The sequence below is a fragment of the Balaenoptera ricei genome, chromosome 5 (assembly GCF_028023285.1).
Source record: "Balaenoptera ricei isolate mBalRic1 chromosome 5, mBalRic1.hap2, whole genome shotgun sequence".
Lineage (NCBI taxonomy): Eukaryota > Metazoa > Chordata > Mammalia > Artiodactyla > Balaenopteridae > Balaenoptera > Balaenoptera ricei.
Window position 1 is genome coordinate 116,234,742 of NC_082643.1, and position 24,444 is coordinate 116,259,185.

The following is a 24,444-nucleotide window of genomic DNA, read 5'->3' on the forward strand; positions in this document are numbered from 1 at the left end:
GAGAGAATCATATGAAAGCACGGTTTCATTTATTTGAAATATTTCTTAAAGCTTTAAAAAAAACTCCTTGCTCCAAAATACTTTTTAAAAATCTCATGAGTCATTTAAGATGGGAGAACCATGTTTAAAAGAAAGAAGGGAAAAGATGGCTGTACTTGTTCTACTAGTAGCCCAGTGTAGAAATATCTAGAGGTAAGACAGTAAGCAGTACTTTCATATCGTGGGTACTCTCAGACCAAAGGTAGTGGCTGCCTTTTAGCAGTGAAGAAAGAAAATAATGTTCTCTTGTCTGCTTTCCTCCAGGACAACAATGAGTAAAGCTAGAACCCAGAAGAGGGCTGTGGTGAAGGACCAGCATGGAAAACGCATTTACTTGGAGCACCTGGAGGATGTCCCAGAAGCACTAGACCAGGACGACCTCCAGCATGACCTCAAGCAACTCCTTCGGCATTTCTGCAAGGAGGACTTGAAGCAAGAGGCCAAATGAGAGGCTGTCCAGTTCTCACACCAGAAACCACACATTCACTCGATATGCAACTTCCCGTTCCATTAGAGGAGTGACCTAACTGGCTTGATTAATGGGATTTCCACTTTTAGCATATACACTGCATTTTGTTTGAGTTTTTCCCCATCCTCTTTAACTGTAAACTAATTTGTGACCAAAGATAGCATCCTTCATCCTGGATGCTGTATCCACTCCTTTGTTGTGTCTGTGCTCACCTGGGACCTGGCCACCTCCGTTATTCTTCTTGGCTTCTGCACAAGCTCCATGAAAATCCAATGAACAGAAGAACTTCACCTGCAGACCTCTTCAAATGACGATACCTAGGAATCCTTCAAAGAGATACCCGTGTACAATATATATAGCTAAAATGCTCAGACGAACAACGTATTAAAACCACTGCCTGTCATAACTACACTGGGCATCACGGAATAAAAGGCCTCTAGGAATTGCTGAACAGTGGTTCACTAAGATATTGCTAACACAATCGAACGTAATACAGTTCTCCTGCAAAAGAAGCACTTCAGACCTACCATGTCCTTAGAACTTCCAGGGTAGCCCTGGCTCCTAGTGAAAGATGGGTTAATAACCTTGAAGAACTGTCCTAACTAAGCACTTATTGCTGGTGCTGGCCAGCTGCGATTGATGACTCTCCAGCAGCCACTGAGGGAGGGGAGGAAGGGAGCAGCGGCAACGAGGTGAAGCAGCGAGGTATTCGGTTGCCAGCAGTGGCATCCGGCAGCTGTCTAACATCTTCAGGTCCTTTAGATTTGGGACGTGTTGGCAGGGTATTTTAAAAAGCTATAACTACTGTAGTTTTCCAGTTTTCATTGCTGCTTTAGCAAACCACGCTGTCTTATTGGTGGTACTTTCTCCTGGCCACTGCACTGTAGATAAATCATTGGAAACAAGATTTGCCCCCTACACAAACGGTTCAACTCCTTCACCGTGTTGGAGTGGTTTCTTTTATTTTTTTTCTTCCAGGTTTATATCTTCTCTAATACCTGCATGTAGCATTTAAGAATCAAACCACAGTTCAAACCCATCTTCTAATCACATGGATGGTGTTCATTCTTTTTTACCCTCAGCAAGCACTTTTCACTTTTCAGCTAGGTCTGTTTTTTAGCTTGCAGACGAGATTGAGAAATCCTGAAAATTTTGGTTTGGGTTAAAATTTTGGGTTTATTTATTTGAAATCCAAACTCCCTTGGAAACCCTGAAGTGCATTTGTGCACTTTCCTGTTTGTTTGTTTCAAAGAAGGGACTTTAATCATCTGAGTGATTTCCGTGTCCTATTCCTTATTCCTCTAGTGGTTGAAGCTGTGTAGCATTTTAACATATATATATATATTCACAAATATATTCATATAAACAGTATACATTTTGAATCAGTTATTTGTTAAAGAAAAGTATATTCAATGAAGATGAAATTAAAACATTTTGAAAACCAGAGTCTATCCTCCAGGGATTAAACATTTTCGAATTCTATCTGGTCTTTTCCTGTTGTGCAAAAATGACTCATTGTTCTGAATGTCAAAAGCAAAGACGACAGACAATGGCATTTCATCATTTCAAGTAATTTTGCCAAGAGAGAAGATTTCCTGGGAGGGAGGTTTCCCACAAGCCAAATCTCCTAAGCCTCGAATGCTAGCACGTTTGGCAGCTGGATAGGAAAGAAAGCATCTTTGGCAGCCAAAATGAAGGAGGCCAGTGGTGAAACATTTTGGACATACCATGGCCTCCTTGTCCACACCTTCACTGGAGCTCAAGAAAAGCATCTCTGTTGTGTTATTTGCAGTGCAGATGATGTCTGTGTAACAACATAATGGTTAATCACCTTTTTTTGATTTTGATTTTTGCTGTGTAATCAAAAAACTTGAATAATGTGAGAAGAAGTGAATTTTCAGTTGATGAATCAGCATCTTGTTCCCATGGTGATAACACTAATTGAATATATCTATGAGGGCATGTATTAGTTAATGGAAAAAAATACACTAACAATACATAGCTGCAATGTGTACAATGGCTGATTTAATTAAATAAAATGTACAAGTGTTAAGTGTGGCAACAGTGATTTGTTCTTCTTTAGCACTCACCTGTGATTTCAGGAGGTAAGACATTATTAAAGAGATGAAATAGGTGTGAAGCCAAAAGAAAAACGGCTTGCCTTTGTTCTTTTTATTTGGTAACTGAATATGCTCTGTGCCCAATGCTGTGTTAAGCACTGGGAGAAACAGGAAGATTGTATCCCTGCTCTCAAAGAACTTTTATTGCTATTGTTATGCAAAGGGAGAAAAACAAAGATTTCGTTTTGGGATCACTAGTAAATGAGAAATAGGAACTTGTGGGCTTGGAGGAGATGAGGAGAGGGGATCCAGGGGTGGGCAGCACAGAGAAGGACCCCGGATTCACTTCTCTCCTGTAAGGTCATGGCTCTCAGGAAACACCTTCTGCCGTGGGGAACAGTGTTGAGCTCTGGGGTTTTATGTATCTCTCATTGACTGAGAATTAGAAATGAAATGGATCCGTTAATAGAAATAAAGACAGGGCAGGAATATGCAAAACTGAAATCAGTTTTGTTTGGAGACTATTTTGGGTTTTGCTTTTTGAAACATCCCTTTAGTGCTGCTATAGCATTTTTTACTGCAAAAACAGGACAGAAAGACATGGTTTAAAAATTAAGTTTTATTTAAATCTTATCTAGTATGAGATAGGAAACTCACTGGATCTGGCTTATCTGCCTGGTTGATTTACAAGACCTTCCAAAATTAAAGTACCAGTTATGCTTGAAATATTTCAAAGAAAAGAGAGCCAAAGTTAAAAAAAAATTTTTTTCCAGAGTGGGAGTGTCTGTGTGACCATCCCTCTTCCTCCCGTTTGTTTCATGTGCTGTGCTTTCTATTGACAGGAACTCTGAGCTTCCATTGCCTTGAGTTTGATTAAGGAGATTAAAGCATCAGAGAATGTTCAGTGTCTTCCCATGTTTAATTATGTGGTGTGCAAACCCCAGTAAAAAAAGGAACAGTGATTCATATGACCCTTTACAGAAATATATTTAAAATGTGAAGTTGGGGGGAACCCTCCCGACTGAGGGAAGATTATGCACATCTCATAAACGACTTGAATTAGCCATAAAGAGTTGCAAATTAAATACAGGCACATTGAAACAAACTTGAATTTGAACTTGGGATGCCTGTGTCATTTATGCCATCACGGAAGGTCTGGGTGTGGGCAAGTAGACAAGCACATGAATAAAACAGATAAAGGGAAGCTAAACAAATATTTAATGAGAACCAAAATCACTACAAGTTTTTCTTAATTCATAAAGATGGTCTGCTTGTTTTCATTATGTTATTAAAAAAAAAAAAAAGCTGTTTGAACAAGTCTGTCTTCAGTCACCACTCCCTGCTTAAAAACTACACTGTCCTTCCTTCAGTTAAGGTATGCTTTCTGTTTCTGATCTAATTAAAGCTAGAATTACAATCTTGGAATGAATCACCTATGTAAATATGTAATACAACTTTTTCTCACTCTAAGAATAGAACATTTAAGAAAATCTTTTAAAGACCTTAAGAAAAACCTTCATTCCCACCCAACTCCTGCACACGAGTTAAAATATTCTTTTTTGGTTATACTCCTGGGAAAAAAAGAAGTACTCCCTTGCTTTGGATTAGCTCCAAGGTATGGAGTAAAACGATACACATAAATATATTTTGGGTAGAGCTGTTATGTATGGTAGCCAGAGATATTTGACAGTGGTATTTGCAGTACTTCAACAGATATCTTCAATCACTAGAAATGCTCAGTTAATACATCCTTGAAATATTTCAGTGAGGCAATATGACACAAAGGTTAAATAGATGATCTTGGAAAAGACTGGAATCAATCCAGCTATGTCGATATTTATGTGACTCTGTGAAAGTTTACCCACTGGAACACAATTCCCTTATCAATAAAATAAGAGAAGATAATACAGTCATCCCTCATTATCCACGGGGGATGGTTCCAGACCCCCTGCGGACACCAAAATCCGCGGATGCTCAAGTCCCTTGTATAAAATTGTGTAGTAGAGTCAGCCCTCCAAATCCACGTGTTCTGCATCCAGGGATTCAATAGGTGAAAAACTGATCCACGATTGGTTGAATCCAAGAATGCAGAACTTTGAATAAGGAGGGCTGACTGTACTTGCCTCAGAACCCTCTGGCCTTCCCAGACCCAGGGAAGGGCAGCAAGTCCTGCCCCATTTGTCACCCCCTTTAATCCAGAAGTGCCACTGTGGCCTATGTGTCCTTGGAGGCCATTAGGTATGGACCCATATTTGTGACCTTCCGCTTCTTTGGGGAGGAGTGAGCCCCTGGATTGGTATTGAAGGTGTTAGCCCTCTAGGTTAGAAAGTAAAGTTAGCTGCTTCCTCTCAGGGCCTCGCAGGACATGCTTGTCAATTAAGCCCTTTGGTTCACTTCCCCTTCTGGGGAAGGATTCTTCAGGATCGCTTATTCTCATCAGGCTCTTAGCGCACAGTTCTGGTGTCCAGTCCTTTTTCAAACTTCCCACACATACTCTGTTTCGGGTTTTCTTTCTTTTCCACTTTCAAAACTAGAGAATTAGATAAAGCCACCCAAACTCTCCTACGTCCAGCTTAGCTGCGGCAAAGAGAAGTGCTGGCAGGGCCCTGGGCTGGACACAGCAGCTGCCTTTGCGGTTGTGCAGAAACAATTGAATTACAATGTCCGCGTGAAATCCACACCCTGCCAGTCTTTCTTGGGTGTTGATCAGAACTCAGCCCTCCTCTAGGCCACGATATAGGGTTTACGTGACACTAGTCTAGCAGCAACTTCTGGATGAGTTGGACCTTGTGTGTATTTTCCAAGTGACTCACAAATATTTGATACCTTAGAGAACCACCTCCCCCGGCCACCCACTCTCTCACCCCAAAAAGTCAGAGGAACAATTTGGAGAGTCTATTGTTCCCACAATGCCGTTAGCGTTTAGATTGGTGTGTTAGTTTCCTAGGACTGCCATGACAAAACACTACACACTAGATGGCTTAAACAGCAGAAATGAATTTTCTCACAGTTCTGGAGGCCAGAGATCTGAGATCGAGGTGTCAGCAGATTGGTTTCTTCTGAGGCCTTTCTCTTTCTCTTAGGCTTGCACATGACCGTCTTCTCCCTGTGCCCTCACGTGGTCTCTCTTCTGTGTGTGTGCATCCCCATGTCTCTTTGTACATCCAAATATCTTCTTATTAGGACACCAGTCAGATTCCATCAGGCCCACCCAAGTGGCCTCATTTTAAACTAATCACCTCTTTAAAGGCTCTGTTTCCAACTACAGTCACATTTTGACAAAATGACGGTTAGTGCTTCAACATATGAATTTTTGGAGGACACAACTCCACCCACAATTGGGTTTAGTCCAAAAAAACAAAGCCCACTAGGTATTTTAAGTAGGAAAGGATTTAATGCAGGGAATTAGATACTTACACAAATGTTGGAAGAGCCAAAAGAGTGAAGGCAAGGAAGCCGATGCTACTTTGAAGAAACTTCTTAAGTGCAGAAATCAGAACTCCAAGCAGCCACTGATGGGTTGGGCTCTTTGCAGCAAGAAGTGTGTGCTGCCTAAGAGAAGGCCCAGACTTGAGTGCATAAAACCCTCCTCTGTCTTCTGCCAAAGTCCAGGCACGCTCCCCAGCTGCCCCTTGACAAATAATTTGCTTCCTTTTCTTTCCCTTTCAAACATCAGGCAAACACATCATTGGCAGGATGTATCACATGATGCCACTGGAAAGGGATGCCAAGAAATATAGTCCTAAGCATCTTCCCCTGCCTGCAGGGAAGAATGTAGAATAGAGCAGCAGCAACACAGGGGCTGAGCCACAGAATAAGTCTTCATCCATTCACTCACTCATGCACTCAAGACCTACTCTATTCCAGACATTTCGCTAAGTACTTAGGGTAGATTGAGGCCAAGATGATCATGAGTTTTTACCATTGCCAGTCACCATTGAAAGTGCCCTTGAAACTTCTTTACTTTCTACCAAAACCTATGAAGTATATATAGATGAGGAAATTGAGGGACAAAGGGCTTGGGTAATTCACTCAAGATCGTGCAGTTGAAAAACAGCAAAGCTAGGATAAGAACCCAAGCAGATGACTCCAATAGCAAACCATGTTCCGTCTTTGAAAGACATAGTCGCTACCCCTTGAGTTTATAATCTTGCAGTAGAGACGTATGGAACCAATAATTTCACAAATAATTAATTAAAATTTAAGTTTCTTCTAGAGAAATACCTTGTTACCTTATTTATAAGGAAATAAGCCCTGTTCAGTACCATCCTCACTTCTATCCTTCTGCAAAATCTCTTTCTCCCAAAACCGACTTTCTCTTCCTCACCTGCTTCATACTCAGCTGATGACCTTGACTCTGTTTTATAAGAAAGTAGTTGTCAATGGGCATTAATTACTTCAGTGCTGTATTGGTCAGGGTTCTACAGAGAAACAGAAACAATAGGATGTATGCATAAATAGAAAGTTATAATAAGGAATTGGCTCATGTGATTTTAGAAGCCAAGCAGTCTCAAGATCTGCAGTCAGCAAGCTGAGATCCAGGATGGTATAATTTCAGTCCAAGAGCCAGCAGGCTCCAGATCTAAGAGGCGATGTTTCAGTCTGAGTTTGAAGGCAGGAAAAGATCCATGTCCTAACTCAACGCAGTCAGGCAGAAGAAGTTCCCTCTTACTCAAGGGAGGGTCAGCCTTTGTGTTCTAATCAGGCTTTCAGCTGATTGGATGAGGCCCACCCACGTTGGAGAGGGCAACTGGCTTTCCTCAGCCTACCAAGTCAATTGTTAATCTCAACCCGAAATGCTCTCACAGACACACTCAGAACAATGCTTGACCACCCAGGGCCCAGTCAAGTTGACACATAAAATTAACCATCACAAGTGCTTTTCCTCTTCCTACCTCCCAAATTATTCATATCCACATGCACGCTAGCCCTCACTGTTCTCACCAATTATACTCTCTACTGGCTCTCTCTCCCACCTAGGCACACTTTCAGGTTTCTCCCAGTTTCTGAGAAAACAAATTTATCCTCCAGTCCTGGCGACCAATGCTCGCTCTCTCTCTCCCTGCATATGCGTCCCCAGTTTCCTCTTTCACAATCCTCCTTCAAGTCTGGCTTCAAAAAAATCTACAAACTTAACGCATTAGAAACTACGGGGTATGTCTAAGCATAGGTCAAAGGAAAACTAAAAGCCTTAAACTAAGGGTCATAATTCTTATGCCTAGAGTGGCCAGACAGGAAAACAATGTGTGAGTTGTCTGGGCAAAGAAAATAAGAACTAGTAAGGCCTGTGGCAAACTTAGAGAGTATGCCACATGTAATATATATTGAGATAAATATAAACCTTCAAGAATCAATTTATTAATTACAATAAAAAACCAGTAAAAATGCAAAATCTATCTGAGAGCTGTCTTTTGAAACAATAATATAGATAATTGCCACTAACATAAACAAGAGGTTAGAGAAAGCAGAAATGTGCAATGGTAAGAAAGAGAATGGGGGAGTGTGATATTGTGATTTATAATGAGAAATATATTTGGTCTTGGTTTCTGGCACGGAGTTCCTAAAACCCTGGGAATTTCTTGAGGGACAAAAGCAATGGGAGCATCTTTTGTTATTTGGTCTCTTTTCCTCAGTTCCTCAAATGGCTTCAGAGCCACAAACGTGAAATAGATGTCTTGTTATTCTTAACAAGCCCTTTCCACTACGCCTAAGTTTATGTTAGTGCGGTGACTTTTGGAAAGCACCTAAGGATGGGGACTGGTTGCCAGGGGAACCAACCTTGAACAGAGGGGTGGAATATTCCGTCCACCACCCCATCCCCCAATTTCCAGGGAGAGGAGGGCGCTGGAGGTTAAATCAATTACCAGCAGCCAGTGATTTAGTCAATCACGCCTGCGTAATGAGGCCTCCATAAAACCCCAAATGGCTGGGGTTTGGAAAGCTTCTGGATGGGTGAATGAACACTTGGAGATGTGGGGAGAGCGGGCGCTAGGAGGGAGAGGACATGGAAGCTCCTTTCCCCGCACCTTGCCCTGTGCAGCTCTTCCATCTGGCTCTTCCTGAGTTATATCCTTTTATAATAAACCCGTGATCTAGTAAGTACAATGTTTCTCTGAGTTCTATGAGCTGCTTTGGCAGATGAATTGAACCCAGCCAGGGGGTCATTGGAAACTCTATAGCTGGTTGTGCAGAAACACAGGTAACAACCTGGGCTTTTGACTGGTGTCTGAAGGGGAGGGGGACAGTCTTGTAAGACTGAGCCCTGAACTTGTGGGATCTGATACTGTCTCCGGGTATAGTGTCAGAATCGACCCCATCCAGCTGGTGTTGGAGGGTTGCTCTTTAGGGTGGGGAATCCGCACCCTCCCCCCGCCTGCCCCCTCCACCTCGCCAATACACGCGCACACGCGTGCGCACACACACACACACACACGCACAGGAATGAGGAGCAGAATCTCTTTAGGAAGATAATCAGGGAGGAAATAATTATAAGAAAATGTTACCTAATTTTATGTAAGTAAATGCAGAAACCTGAATAAAAGAGATGACTTTGTTTAAAAATTGATCACAGAAGAGATAGTAAAGGTAAACCCTAAAGTGATGGTTAATTTTGTCTGTCAGTTTGATTGTGCTAAGTAAGGGATGACCAGAGAGCTGGTACATTACTTCTGGGTGTCTGTGCAGCTGTTTCCAGTAGAGGGTAGCATTTGATGTGTAGACGGAGTAAAGAAGACGCCGCCTCACCAACGCAGGTGAGGATCGTGCATCCCATTAAAGGCTTGAACAGAACAAAAGACAAAGAAAGGGCGAGTTTGCTTTAGCTGGAACGTTTATCTTCTGCCTTAGATGTCATTGCTCCTGGTTCTCGGGCCTCGGGACTTGGCCCGGAACTCATACAATGGACCGCCTGGTTCTTGGGCCTTCGGGTTTGCACTGGAACCCCACCACCGGCTTCCGTGGACCTCCAGCTTGCAGACAGCAGACCGTGGGGCTTTCGCAGCCGCCATAACTGTGTAAGCCAGTTCCTCACAATGAATCTCTTTCTGTTACGGGGGAATGGGGCGCGAAAGGATGGTCATGTCTCAGGTCGCAGTTGAGTCCCTGGGATGGGCCGCCAAATGAGGGTCCTTGGCTTCGTGTAGGAATGGTTTCAAGAGCAGCCATAATGAAGTAAAAGCAGGTTTGTTTAGAGAGATATACACTCCATAGGCAGAATGCAGTCTGTCTCAGAAGGTGAGAGTGGCCTGGGCTGCAGGGGTGGTTAGTTTTTAAGGGTGGGTACTTTCATAGGCTAGTATATGGGAGGATATTCCAACTATTTTGGGGAAGGGGAGAAGATTTTGAGGAATTGGGCGACTACCCACTTTTTGGCCTTTTATGGTCAGCCTCGGGGCTGGCATGGCGCCTGTGGGTGTGTCATTTAGATGCTGATGTATTACAGTGAACGTAGAGTGAAGCTCAAGGTCCACTGGAAGTTGAATTTTTCGCCATTTTGGATCTAATTGGTTCTAACCCGTCAATGGCTGTGTCATTCTTTTAAAGGTTGTGCTCTGCCCCCTTTCCTTCTGTCTAATTTCTATCTATTTATATATATCCTACTGGTTCTGTTTCTCGGGAGAACACTGATTAACACACCCAATAACCATGGAAGAAATTGAGAAAGCAGCCAAAGACTTAACCCCACAAGAAAGCTCCAGATCTTGGTGCTGTCACAGATGGATTATATTAAGCTTTCAGTAAACAGACAATTCCAATACCATTTAAACTGCCACAGGGCCCTGGGAGAAAAGAAAATTTCCCATTAGTTTTTTTTAACAAAGCAAGTATATCTTTGCGACCAAAACTGGACAAAATGCGACGAAAAAACATCCAAAATAACAATAACAACAAAAAAACCTCATAGACCAGTTTTACGAAGGCATAGCTATGCAAAAATCACAAATAAAATAGCAAATATAATTTGGCACACATTTTTAAAAATAATAAACCATGACTAAGTGGCTTCATTCCAAGATGAAAGTGGCTCATTAGTAATAGCTGTTAATATATTCCCCATATTGAAAAGTGAAAGAGAGAAAAACCCATAGTTGGGCAAGAGGCATTTCGTAAAATGTAGCATCCAGTCTTGATTTTTTTTTAACATTTATTTATTTATTTATTGGCTGTGTTGGGTCTTTGTTGCTGCACACGGGCTTTCTCTAGTTGCGGCGAGCGGGGGCTACTCTTCATTGCGGTGCGCGGGCTTCTCATTGCGGTGGCTTCTCTTGTTGCAGAGCACGGGCTCTAGGCGTGTGGGCTTCAGTAGTTGTGGCATGCAAGCTCAGTAGTTGTGGCTCAGGGGCTTAGTTGCTTCGCGGCATGTGGGATCTTCCCGGACCCGTGTCTCCTGCATTGGCAGGCGGATTCTTAACCACTGCGCCACCAGGGAAGCCCCTCCAGTCCTGATTTTTGTTTCTTTTTGAGAAGTCAGAAGCGATATATTCTTCCTTAAAATGATCGCATGATACAGGTGTACGTACAGACAGCACTTCCTTAACACATTTAAGTCACGCCCACTTGAGCACGGCTTTTGCAGTAACAGAGAAAACCTTCTCTGTGACTGCACACCACACAAAACCACATGCCTCTCCTCAGCTGCCTTGTGCTAGCCCTCCGCATCACCAGCGTCGTATGACAAAAATAAAATAGTTTAGTTTTAATAGCAAACGAGTTTGATATTCTTTATTCAAGGGAAAAACAACCAATGGATTGAAGGAATGCAGTGCCTCCCAAGAGGTGGGGCACTCTTCCTGAGGGGTTTGGGACAAGAGCGAGTTTCCCAGAGCATTAGAGGAGACAACTCAGAATCAGGGCATGATTGGCCAGGAGGTGGAGGATTTCCTTATAAGGCTACAGGCCTTATTTTCTAGGGTCAGGTAAGCTAGTTGAACCTAAGTTGGAGGGTTGTGATTGGTATATTAGGATTCCTTGACAGTGATGTGTTTCCTGGAAGTGGCAGCTGACAGATTTGTGATGTGGGCCAGACCACTGGGGTGGCCTCTATTTTGTGGGTCCCAATGTACAATTTTCTTTATCACCAGTGAAAGCATTTCTTTCTCTTTTCTTCCCCCCCATCCCCCATGGCTTTTGTTTTATGAAATTTTTTTTATTGACGTAAAGTTGATATACAATGTTATAAGTTACAGGTGTACAATATAGTGATTCACAATATTAAAGGTTATGTTCCATTTACAGTTATTATAAAATATTTGCCATGGTCCCTGTGTTGTACAGTGTATTCTTATAGCTTAATTTATGCTTAATAGTTTATACCTCTTAATCCCCTTCTCCTATGTTGCCCCTCCCCCCTTCTCTCTGCCCACTGGTAACGACTATTTCTATCTGTGGGTCTGCTTCTTTTTTGTTTTATTCACTAGTTTGTTGTATTCTTTAGATTCCATGTATAAGTGATATCATACAGTATTTGTCTTTTTCTGTTGTATTTATTTCACCCAGCGTTAATACCCTCCAAGTCTATCCAGGTTGTTTCAAATAGCAACTTTTCATTTGTATACAAGCTTGTCTCTTTGCAAGGTGATATCATTTCTGGAATATTTATGAATACTCGCATATAGAAGTTTCAAAATTAATACATTCATTAAGTTATTTAAAACATAAGAACAGAAAGAATGTGCAATAGAGGATTCTTTTGTTCGTTACACATATACTGCAAATAGAAAGAATTTACTTTTTGTAGTTCACAGATGATGTAGCAATTTTAAGCAAAATTTGTACTTCATAGAAAATAACTTTTATTTCATTGCTTTTTTGCCTTGTAACCCAGATTATTTTTTAATGAATTAAGGGCACTATGGAGGGGACATGTGCCCCTTACACCATAATTCATCTTTTTTAACCTTGAACAATGGGAGCATTCCTATTTTAGAACTCTGAACAAGACAAAAAAGTCCATTATTTCCATTACTGCCCAGAATTGATCAAGAAGTATTAATCAATGCAAATTTGAATAAAAAACAAAGAAATTAAAGCATAAAACCTGGAAAAGAAGTGGAAAACATCAATTTATGCAGGTAATATGTTTGTGAAACAGGAAAACCAGAGACAGACCGAAAGAAAAATTAGTCAACAATTTTGTCACTCTTTTCAAGATTAGCATAGAAAATCCATAACTTTCCTTAACATAGGAAATCTCCAAATTAAAAATAAAAATGGAAGAAAAAATACATATAATTTATAATAGCAACAAAAGAGATTAAACTCCTAGTTATAAATTTAACAAGAAATGTACAGGACCTATTAAAAAATGTTTAATGGCTTTACTTAAATAATTGGATAGATATACTATCTTGTATATAATTATAAAATATTGTAAATATGTCAGTTTTCCATTAATTTATTTCCTAATATGATCACAATAAAATTTCTTATAGGATTTTGAGTTTGTATGACAAAAAACAAGCATGTGAAATTAATCAAGATTCTAGGGGTTAAAAAAAAGGAATGTTTGTAACAAGGTAGCCTGACTGGATATTAAAATGTATTTTAAGCTACTGTTTCTAAAATAGCTTAATATGAGTGTAGTAAGTGACAGCAAGAGCAATGAGATAGAATGGGAAATCCAGAAAGAGAAATTGATCCAAAATAAATTGAAATTTGGTATATGATCAATGTAGCCTTTCAAATCAAGCAGAAAAGAGCAGACTATTCTATATAGTGTTAGGTCAAATGACTAGTTATTTTGGGGATGAAATAAAGCTACATCCCTATTTGTTCTCTTCACTAAAGCAAATTATAGATAGCTCAATTAATTAAATGCAAAATTTTTTAAAGAAACCATACAGATAATAAAAGAAAGCAGTAGCAAATTTTTTTATTACCTTCAATAGGGAAGATATTTGTAGTCAAGAAAAAACCCAGAAGCCCAGGTGGAACAAAACCCATACATTTGATGATATAAATATTTTAAATTTGCACACAGAAAAAACATAAGCAAAATTAAAATATAAATGAAAAAGTATGAATTTACTGATTATATAAACAGACTGCATATGTCAACAACCTAACAAGAAAACAGCAAAGGATACGGACAGACTTCACACAGGTATAGGAAGAAATTCAAATGACTTGTTTACCTGAGAAAATAGCCCCGTCTCACCTACAATTAGACATCATAAAATAAAACAATAAGATACTATTTTTAAACCTGTCAATTTGGACACTCTTAGAATTTTCATTAAGACCAAGTATTAGCTCAAGTGTGGGAAAATGGGGCACCTATATGCCAGTGGGAATAAAAAATAATTTACAAAGCAATGCCTTTCAGAATTAAATATGTACAAATTCTTTGACTCAACAGTTTTACCTTAAGGGATTTTTTTGATGGTCTTCATGGGAAAGGAAAATATTGTACCTTCAAAAAAAAAAAGCAAAAAACCTGGAGACAAATTTTGTATCCATAATAGGATGCATAATGGAAGAGTATGTAGCTGTTATCTTCAAGTACGTCTTATATGAATAAGTAAAGTCCAGAGGAAGGGGTATAGTATGCCCACATCTGTGTAGAGCGTAATATATATGTGTTGGTGAGACTGTGTGAATCTATTGGCAGCTGTTCCCCAGGTTGTATGTACGAGAGACTAACCCAGTACTATGTAGCCTCTGGCTGTGTTTAATTTCTTTCTTCTTCTTTTTTTAAAAACCACATGCTATTTAAGAGAGAGGATCTAGTTATTCAATAGGTGATTAAGCCCAAGTAGAAATAGATACTGATAAAGAGCTATTGTTAATACATAAACAACACTTTAATTTTAAACAAATGGGGAGGTACATGAAACAGGGAAATGTAAATACAGACAGTTGCAGGCTTATGATCATTTAATTTTGCGATGGTGTGAAACTGACATGCATTCAGTAGAGACCGTATGTGGAATTTTGAGTTTGAATCTTTTCCCAGGCTAGCGATATGTGGTGCCACACTCTCTCACGATGCTGGGCAGTGGCTGCAGCCACAGCTCTCATCACCCATGTGATCATGAGGGTAAACAACTGATACCCTTACAACCATTCTGTCCCCATACAAACATTCTGTTTTTTACTTTCAGTGCAGAATTCAATTGCATGAGATATTCAACACTCGATTATAAAACAGGCTGTGTGTTAGATGATTTTACCCAACTTTAAGCAAATATAAGTATTCTGAGCATGTAGGCTAGACTCAGCTATGATGTTCTGTCGGTTATGTGTATTAAATTTTTGACTTACAATATTTTCAACTTACAATGTGTTTATCAGGATGTAACCCCATTGTATGCTGAGGGAGATCTGCATATAAAAGAAGAATAATCCCTTATACTATTTGTGTGGAAAGAATTTTAGCTACTTATAAACATAACTAATACAAACATCTAGTAGTTTTAACTTTCACTTCATTATAGAGACAACACAGAGAGACTTTGGTCCATGCCTGTTGAGCCCTCTACAAATAAGCAGTTCTTGTTATACAGTTGATCCTTGAACAACACAGGTTTGTACTGTGAGGGTCCACTTAGTTACAGATTTTTTTCCATAGTAAACAGTACAGTACCTCACAATCCTCAGTTGGGAACTGTGGATATGGAACCACAGATCCTGAGGGCCGACTACAAGATATCTCCAAATTTTCACCTGCTTGTAAGGTTAGCACCCCTAACCCCTGTCCTCCCATATTCAAGGGTCCACTGTACTATCATTAGTACAATTTTCTTAGCTATCATTGTACATAAGAGGATTTCCCCCAACATGCCACTAGAGGGCAGCAGACGATGGGTCATTTGCCAGACAGCTCCAGGTGGTAGCTGCCCCAATAAGAGTGGGAACCGCCCAGCTCAGGAGCTTTGCGACTGGAAAAGTTGCTTAACTTTTCCAGATCTCAGTTTTACCGGGAAAATGGGGAGGAGTTGTGCACTGGAAGACTCTAAGACCTCTGCCAGCTCTAACAAGCTGTGATTTTAACTCGCAGTTAGACTCACTTAGTGACTACAGGGACTCAGTTAGAATTTAACCACGTTAAAGTTTAACCGTTAAATAAACAAAACCGATTTAAGCCAAACTCTGTTCAGATACTATTCTATTCCTTTTTAAAAAGCTAACAGTTATGGAGAGCTTCTTATGAGCCAGATACTGTTCTAAGCACTTTGCTTGTACACAACATTCCATTTGAGGTGTCCGCAGTTAACGCTCCCATTTTGCAGAAGAGGAGGGTGAGGTAACTTGCCCAAGGTCTCTCAGCCAGGAGGGGTAGGGCCAGGATGTGAGAGCTCTGACACCAAAGGCCACAATTATAATAACTGCTCCATCATGCTGGGAACTAGAGCAATGAAAGGCAACCCAGATATCTAATAAAATGTCATTAATTGCATCTGGCTGGCAACTCATAGTTTTGTCTTTACAGAAAATGACTTTCTTGGGAGCTTTTCCAAGGCATATAATCATGCAGTTGTATCCCATACCTTGTTATTTCAGCAATATTTTGTTACCATAAAAGCATTGTAATCTGTTGATTGCAATGGGTGTTGATCTCTGCGCTAATCTCTCCCCCTCCCCATAGCTGCTGGCAATGTCTCCCACCTCCCCATGGCGTTTTCTAGCCTAACTTAAAACAAACTTGACTAGAATCTGCTATTTCCTCCAAATACATTCCATATCTCTTCCTCCCCAACCTTAAGGCCAAAAATTTCACCTACTATTCCTTGGTAGGTGGAGAGGGGCCCGGAGGGATGTAAGAGCACAGCCAGAGAGGAGGACTTGTGGACGGCATATTCAAGGAGTACTAACAGACCAGTATTCATGACAGTGGAAGCTGGTTCTGGGGAACGATGAGAAGTAAATCTGAAAAGGTTTTTTAAAATTAAATTACCGAAAGTCTTAATCCAAGCTGTGGAGTTTGGATGTTATGGGGTTAGCCATGTGCAGCCACAGCAGGTATTTGATTAGGAAAGTGCTGGGTAGAATGCGTTGAAGGGGCACAGGACACAAACAGGAGACACAGAAAGCTGTGCTGTGTGGTGTAGGAAGGAGAGCCTGGCAAACGCGGAAAAGAAAAGAAAATCCTGATGGTGTCACTAAGAGCAAACTTTTTGAAAATAAGAACATTATTGGAAAAGTAGGATATAATTACCAAGGACAGGGTTTATTAAAATAAAGCTGTAATTAGTATTAAAAAATGTGTTTATACATGGGATTTTACACACAGTGGAAAATTTTTGAAGAGAGTTACTGGTATGTGGAGTAAAATGTTATTTTGCAAAGGAGAAATGCACATACAAATACATGTATACATAACTAATGCTTCGAAAAAACTAAGGGGGATTAGGAGAGACAGGGTGGTCTTCTGCACGTGTGTGTGTGCGCACGCGCGTGCCCGTCTGTGTGTGTGACTTGGCCTGAGGCGCTACCTCCATCCTCTCCCTCTGACTGCAGCCCCCATCTCTGGAGCCCGTCAGCTGGCTGCTTGCTAACCCCCCTTACCCCCAGCTACCAATAATCTGTTTGGGGGCCACCTCACTTTGTGTGTCCTCATCTTGGGTTCTTCCCAGGCCAGCTCCAGGCCACTCACCTTTTCCTGTCCACTTGGCTCTTGTGCATTCTTGCCCTGTTAATATCTGGAAGTTCAGGCCAAACCAAAGCAGACCTGTTTCTTGCCTTTGCCCTGCCACCACAGACCATTCCAGACTCTCCGGGCCTGAGTCAGGAGATTTCAATCTCCCCAATTCCAGAGGACACATGCCTATCTGCGCAAGTAGTTTCCTTGAAGCTACCCCCGCATAGCTGGGAGTGAAAGCGGAATTCACAGGACATCAGCAGTCTCTGCAAAGTACAGGCATCCCCACTTCTCTAAAGTTTGCTTTATGCTGCATCGCCTTTACAAAAGACCTATTTTAATACTTGTTTTCACCAACTGAAAGAAACGCCAAAGGTTTTTTGCCTCTATGGAAAAAGGCGAAAATTGAAAATAGCGTTCAGTGTCTGTTTTGCAGGAGCCTTTATAGAGGCAGTGTGCACCCTCAGCCCCGAGAGGGGCCCCGCCCAGCTCCTTCCCTGGGAACTGCATCTCAGCATCAGGCCACCATAGTTTTGAACTGTGTCTGTGAGTATCTGGACTTTTGCTCCATTTATTTTGTGTATCCAGAGCAAGACGTGTCCCTAAGGTAATTGCGTCTTTGCTGTATGTCACTTCGGCTTACAAAGGTTTCATAGGAAGGCTCTGCTTTCAGATAGCGGGGGGGAACCTGTACTCCACATCGTCAGGCCTGGCTCTTTCCCTACCTTCCCCTTTTGGTTCAATTCTTGCAGAGTGAGTGATGAGCTAGGGTTACCAAACTGGCTGAGCACCTATAGTTCTTGCCCTTTGGGGGTCACAAAAGCTCCAAGCTGTGAGTCAGCAGGAAAGGATCATTTAGCATCTGAGACACACACACTCACACACATATGTGCACACACTCTTGCTCAGACTCACAGGCTCTCTCACACACACACACACACACACTCTCACACAGTCATGCACAACATGGAAGAAGGGTAAGATGGACAGTAATCTTCTGTGAGTACGAAAAGGAATTCTTTTCTGCTTTTCTGTGTTTTCCAAGTTTTCTGCCTTGAAAATATGTTACTTTCACAAGTAACAAAATATTAAATATTGTAAAATATAAGAATAAAAGCAAAATAAATTCTATGTAATTTACTCCAATTTGGTAAAACTCCTCAGAGAAAGAATATTTCCTCTCTTATATGTCTAATGACCCATTTGACTCGTTTCTATTTGTGAAAATTTATGGTTTCATTCTTTACCTTGCAGAAATCCTTACTAATTTATGTAATAAAAATCAATGAAATATTTATATATTTTAAATTATTGTACCTTGAAAAAGAGACCTTCCAATTGTGCTGATTTTACATTTGAAAGTTGAAAGTTCAGTTTGGGGCTTTATATTGCATTAGAAATGGTTGTGGCTCATAAATATTTATTTAGGAAATCTGATTAATGCATGAATGTTCTTCCTTTCCTTCAAATAATCACAACAGAAGCCTGGAATCACACACATAACATCAACAGAAGTTCGCCCCCCACCCTGCTTATCTCACCACAGACTGGAGGTTCTGAATGTCCTCTTGTTCTGGCCTCCTGTGTCATAGTCAGTCACCTGGTCATCTCCAGTAAGAGTCACAGGTGACCCAGAATTTGGTCAACAAACTCAACAAATCATTCAAAAGGGATATTGGAATTTCCACTTTCAAAATAAATTTTTGAAAACAGTTTTCATAAACCAAATCTGAGTTTATGTATAAGGAAGTGAATATTCTTCTTTAATTACCCACCTCGCTGCTTGCCGTGGGATCTGAAGGTGATGATGAATCACATCCCCTCTCCTGAGAGTTCTCAACCAGATGGAGAAAAGTTTAGGAGTAAAGATAAGCTTTACTTTGGTAGTAAGATAAAGTAAGAGTAGGCAAGGATTTGGGCCAAAATTGGGTTTCCTACTCTGTTCTCACTTTTTTATGCCGACTTTTCCACCCAGTTTGAAAGGGTGGGTGGAGAGGTTTTGCCCTGATGACCTTACTTTTCAGGTAGTGGCAGTGTTACTGGACCAAACTTGGGTCCACTCACCCACACACAGTAAAGCCAATTTACTGACAGTGGGTTGTGCAGTGTTTATTGCAGGCATCAAACAAGGAGTCCAGGCAGCTAATGATCAAAAGACCTGAACACCCCTGGCTCTCAGGGGTGAGGGAGAATTTTGAGGGGTGTGTGATCAGCTCACGGACATTATTCTAATTGGTTGGTGGTGAGGTAACCGGGGGTCAACATCAACAGCCTTCTGATTCCAACCGGTCTGGGGTCTATGTGCTTGTGGTCAGCATACAGTTAACTTCTTCTGGATGGTGGGGGTTTCAGTATCTGCAAAATAGCTCTAGAATATGGCTCAGAATATTATCTCTAGCCCTTGAGGAGGAACTAAAGGTCCCTGACTTTGTTTAATGGCTAAACTATTATTACTTTGTCTTGCTTGACTGTTTTCCTTTGCTTCTGCATTTTCTCACTTCTCTGATTAAATTTATTCTTTGGAACTCAGGGAAGGCCTAGGAGGGTAAAGTTTTTCTATGAACAAGAGGCAGATGGAGGACATGGGGGGCAGGGGGGGGGGTCTCTCCAGAGAAGACCCCATAGGGTCCTGCTTGGTTACAGCAGGGTAATGTCCTACAAGAAGACATATGTCCTGCAAACTTTCTGGACCTGCCAAAGCAAGGCGAGAGGAAAAGAAATCATTTTCTTCAAAAATTGTTCATTCATAGGGAATAGAGCACTCTCTTTAGCAACATGAGGAATGTGGTAATAAATGTCATGCTTACTACTGAACATATCTGAATTCTTTTTTCCTGTTGCTAAAAATGTAGGACTCTGCAGATGCAATGAGGTGATTGGTGGATCAGCTCTCACAATATCCATGGTGTTCTTTTACTAGTGCTTTACTTAGGATTTTATATATTTCCTTCCTTTGGATTAAATGAATGGACTTAATGATCATTAAAGTGAAGAGAGTAAATTATGAGGAGTTTTAAAATAAGAGTTCAGTTTCAGAGCTAACAGCAGTGTTTACTGGTCTTTCTGTTTGGCTTTGGAATGATGGAGTAAACAGATCATTATGGCCTCATGCCCTTCCCTATCAGGGGAAGATCTGGTAACTGAGCTATCCCTGAAACAAACTATGAGTCTTGCAACAAATGGAAACTGATGAATAGAGGTCTTATTTGTTTCTGGCTTGGATTCCTCAATAATGGTCCAAGATTTTGTGCAGAGAACCAAGGTTTGGTGTTGATCCAGGGTTTTGTATTGGGAGCCAATTTGAATCAAGAGCCAAGAGCTGAGGAAAGGTCAAAAGCCTTGATGGGGGAGGAAGGCTGGGGGCAGAGATGAGGAAGAAGGCTTCTCTGTTTGGCCTCTGTATCCACAATGGCTTGGTTTCTCCCTCACCCTCAGCTCCTGCGCGAGTGGAGGCTGATCCTGTTCTTCTGAACTTCAGTCTCCCAGAACGTGGGCAGATGTGTACATATGGGTAAAGTTCTTCGTCTCAAAGGAGAAAGAGGAAAGTTAATGCCTAGCAAATACCTAATTCCCAACACATAGTGGATACTCAATAAATGCCCTTCTACTAAATGAAAGTAGTTTGGAAATGGCTGTTTGGTTCAGGAAGACCCTTGGCTGTTTCACTGCTGATTAGCACCTGAACCAGATGGTGAAGACAAGAAGATTGAGAGGGTGAAATAAACACAAGCCTGGTCATTACTTCTTAACACTGGTGAAAATAGAGTTGACCAGTTGCAGCTGAAATGCAGTTAGCACTGTGGATAATCATCCTTTTATCTCCTCCTGGTCTCATAGGCACAGATGCTTGAGAGATGCTTGAGAGAGGTGTCTGTGAGATTATTTAACACTCTGACTTTATCAGATATTCATGTTAAGAAGAGTTTCATGTATTTTTTTCCTCCTTGTAATGTTGTGTTATTGTGATTTATAATGAGGAATATATATATTTGGTTAGCAGCCGAACCCAGTGAGTCTAGTAGATCAAAGCTCCTTTGGAAGCAGGCAACTTTATGAAAAACATCAGCTATCACTTTGTCCAGTGGGATCCTCCAGCCGTGGTGACCTTGGGTACCAGATGTGAGCCCCACCTTACCCTGTGGGAAGCCCAGCCATAAGTGTCAGAGGTCTGGTAACTCCTGGAGGGGGGAGGCAGCTCTTTGGGGCATTGTGTACATTAGCTGGCACATGATAGGAGCTCAGTCAACAGAGAGGAACTCCTTTATACGTGACCCGGAGAACAGCAGATACCATTTGACTGGTTTCCTGAGCAAGGCTGAGAGAAAAGCCATTCATCCTATAAACACAGAGAGGATAGGATTTGGTCTTACTAAGTCCACCATGTTGGTTAGAGCGGGCTCCACACAAAGTTGTAAAGGACTTAAAGGTCACTCTTACCTATTCTCTCAAGGTCCTGATCTCTTCTCCCTTCTTATGTTATGTTCCTGTTTTTTTATAGTCCCTCCTCTGTGATCCATGTCATAATCACTTTTCAAGAGATCATTGATTGAATCATCTCGCTAAGGAGAAAATGACTAAGAAAACATTTATTTTACATATCCCAGACATATTTGTCTTTTACTGGGGTCGGACAAAGTAATAAAGCTCTAATCCAAGGAGTACATTTCCAGCAGTGGAATTGAAGGTGGTGGATTAATTGGGACGGGCTAAACCACCATATCATCGATCAAATACAACAGAATTTTATATCCCATTCACACAACAATCCAGTGTGGATGTTTGGGTGACTGGATAGCTTTCCTTCACATGGCTATTCAGAGACCCATGTGCTAGGCCTTACAGGTGCATGCGGACAACGGTGGAAGGAAAGGAGTGTAGAGAGGCCCCGCTGCTCTGTTAAAAGCTCCCATCAGGAAGTGGCAAAATCCCCTGTGCTAACGTTTCACTGGTGAGAACTCAGTCCCATGGCCGCAAGGCCTTGCCCATTAGAGTCCTATCACCCTGGAAGAAAAGGAGGATGGATTTGGGCAGATAATCAAGAGTTTCAGCCACAATCCCAGAGTGTGGAGCTTTATTGCTCTGGAGGGTGAAGAGAGGCAGATCTTTTTTCACACACAGTCAGGAAACCACGTCCTGTAGTCAGGCAGCACCTAAGCTGAAGCCTCGTGCTGTGGCTGAAACTAATTCCCAGGATTTTTCAGACAGACTCACTAACGTCATTTAACCCTTTGTAGTTTTCCCTAGGTTTGTAATGGTAGAAAAGTACAACGTGGACCTGTATATAGGTGGCCACTAGACCCAGAGCCATTCACCAGCTCTTCCACTGCTCCAAGCAGACCCTGAACTCAAGGAGTAAATCCCACATTCCACTCAACCAGACGGGGCTCCTGCTCGCTGACTCACGGTCCTTGCTTTGCTTGGGATCAACCTGGCCCCAGGTTTCTCCTCTTTTCTCTGTTTCTTCTCTTTTCCCTCAACTATTTCATTGCAAATTAGCACCTGAACCAGATGTTGAGGAGGAGCTAGAGATGGTGAGCTTAAACACAAGCCTGTTAATTACTTCTTAAAACTGGTGAAAATGGAGTTGACCAGTTGCAGCTGAAATGCAGTTAGAACTGTGGATGATCATCCTTTATCTCCTCCTGGTCTCAGACACGCAGATACTTGAGAGGTGTCTGTGATATTATTTAACACTCTAAATTTATCACATCTTCATGGGAAGAAGAGTTTAAAGCGTTTTTTTCTCACATTATGATATTGTGATTTATAATAAGAAGTATATTTTAGATCTTTGTCCCCTTTTTAAAAGCCCTGGAATTTCCTTAGAATTTCCTAAATGATGAGAGCAATAAATGTGTCTTTTATTATGTTAATGAGATGACTTTTAGAAAGCACTTAAGGGTCGGGGGCTGGTTGCCAGTGGAGCCAACGAAATGATTAGAGGGTTGGAACTTTCAGTCCCACCCACCGACCTCCGGGGAGGGGAGAAGGGCAGGAGCTTGCGCCAATCACCAACGGCCAATGAGTTCGTCAGTCATGCCTATGTAATGAAGCCTCTATAAAAACCCCAAAAAAAAAAAAAGCTGGGTTTGGAGAGCTTCCAGGGTGGTGAACGAGTAGAGGTACCTGGAGAGGTCGTGGAAGCTCTGTGCCCTTTCTGCAAACCCTGCCCTATGCATCCGTCCCATGTGGATGTTCCTCTGTATCCTTTATCATATCCTTTAAGAAGAAACCAGTAAACGTAAGTAAAATCTTTCTGTGAATTCTGTGTGCTCCTTTGGCAAATCAATCAGACTCAAGGAGGGGATCATTGGAAGCTCTAATCTATAGCCTGTAGGTCAGAAACACAGGTGACAACCTGGGTTTGTAATTAGCATCTGAATGGGGAGCAGCAATCTGGTGCGACTGAGCCCCTAACCCGTGGGATCTGATGATGTAGCTGGGTAGAAAGTCTCAGAAGTGAATTAAGTTGTAGGACACCCAGCTGGCCTGGAGAATTGCTTGATGTGGGGAAAAACCCCAACACATTTGGTGATGAGAAGTGTCAGGAGTGAGGTATTCTGTGTTGAGTAGTAAAGGAGACACATGGGAAAGAAAAACAGAAGAAAGACTCATAGGAAGGAAAGACCGGGTTTGTTTGTTTGTTTCCTACACGGTTGGGAAGAACTGTAGTGTTTTCTTTTCAACAGTGTAACAAGAAATCATCATAACAGTGCATGTTTATTGAGAGATTGTGTGTCCAGCATGGTCTTAAATACTTTATGTACATGGTTTCATTTAATTCTCACTAGAACCCTAATGGTAGATGCTTTTATTACCCTTATTTCATAGTCACAAAAATTGGGCCATAGCCAAGCACACATACCTAGTAAGAAGCGGTGCTATCTGATTGTAGAACCCAAGAGTTGAACCTTTATATTACCCTCCATATTCTAATAGCAAACTGTGGCATACTCATTCTTAGAGAAAGTATGGTGAACATATTTTTCTTTTGAGAAAGTGAATTAATCTGTGATATTCTCCTTTCCTCCATGGGGTTAGAGTGGAATGAAATATCTAATTGAGAGCTGAGGTCTCCCATTCTATGTTGTTAACTCAGTCATTAAAGCAATGCTCCCTGGACAGACTTCATCAAACTAGCTAGCTGGCAATAGAGTACAGGCATACCATGTTTTACTGCACTTCCATTCATTGCACTTCGCAGATACTGTGTTTTTTACATTTCGAAGCTTTGCGGCAACGCTATATCGAACAAGTCTATTGGTGCCATTTTTCCAAGAGCATTTGCTCACTTCCTG

The 24,444-nt window shown here is 41.3% G+C and overlaps 1 protein-coding gene across 41 annotated transcripts in view; it reads left to right on the forward strand.

The window, feature by feature from the left end:
- The window catches only part of ANK2 (ankyrin 2), a 695,510-nt gene extending 692,876 nt beyond the window's left edge, over positions 1-2,634 (forward strand). For 23 of the 41 annotated variants that reach the window (XM_059923468.1, XM_059923478.1, XM_059923485.1 and 20 more), the window contains one exon: positions 304-2,628. In XM_059923468.1, coding sequence (XP_059779451.1) covers positions 304-487 — 184 coding nt within the window. In that variant the 3' untranslated portion in view covers positions 488-2,628. Of the gene's footprint in view, positions 1-303 lie in introns of all 41 variants that reach the window. The other 18 variants (XM_059923449.1, XM_059923446.1, XM_059923454.1 and 15 more) reach the window with 2 other exon arrangements.
- The last annotated feature ends 21,810 nt before the right edge of the window (positions 2,635-24,444 follow it).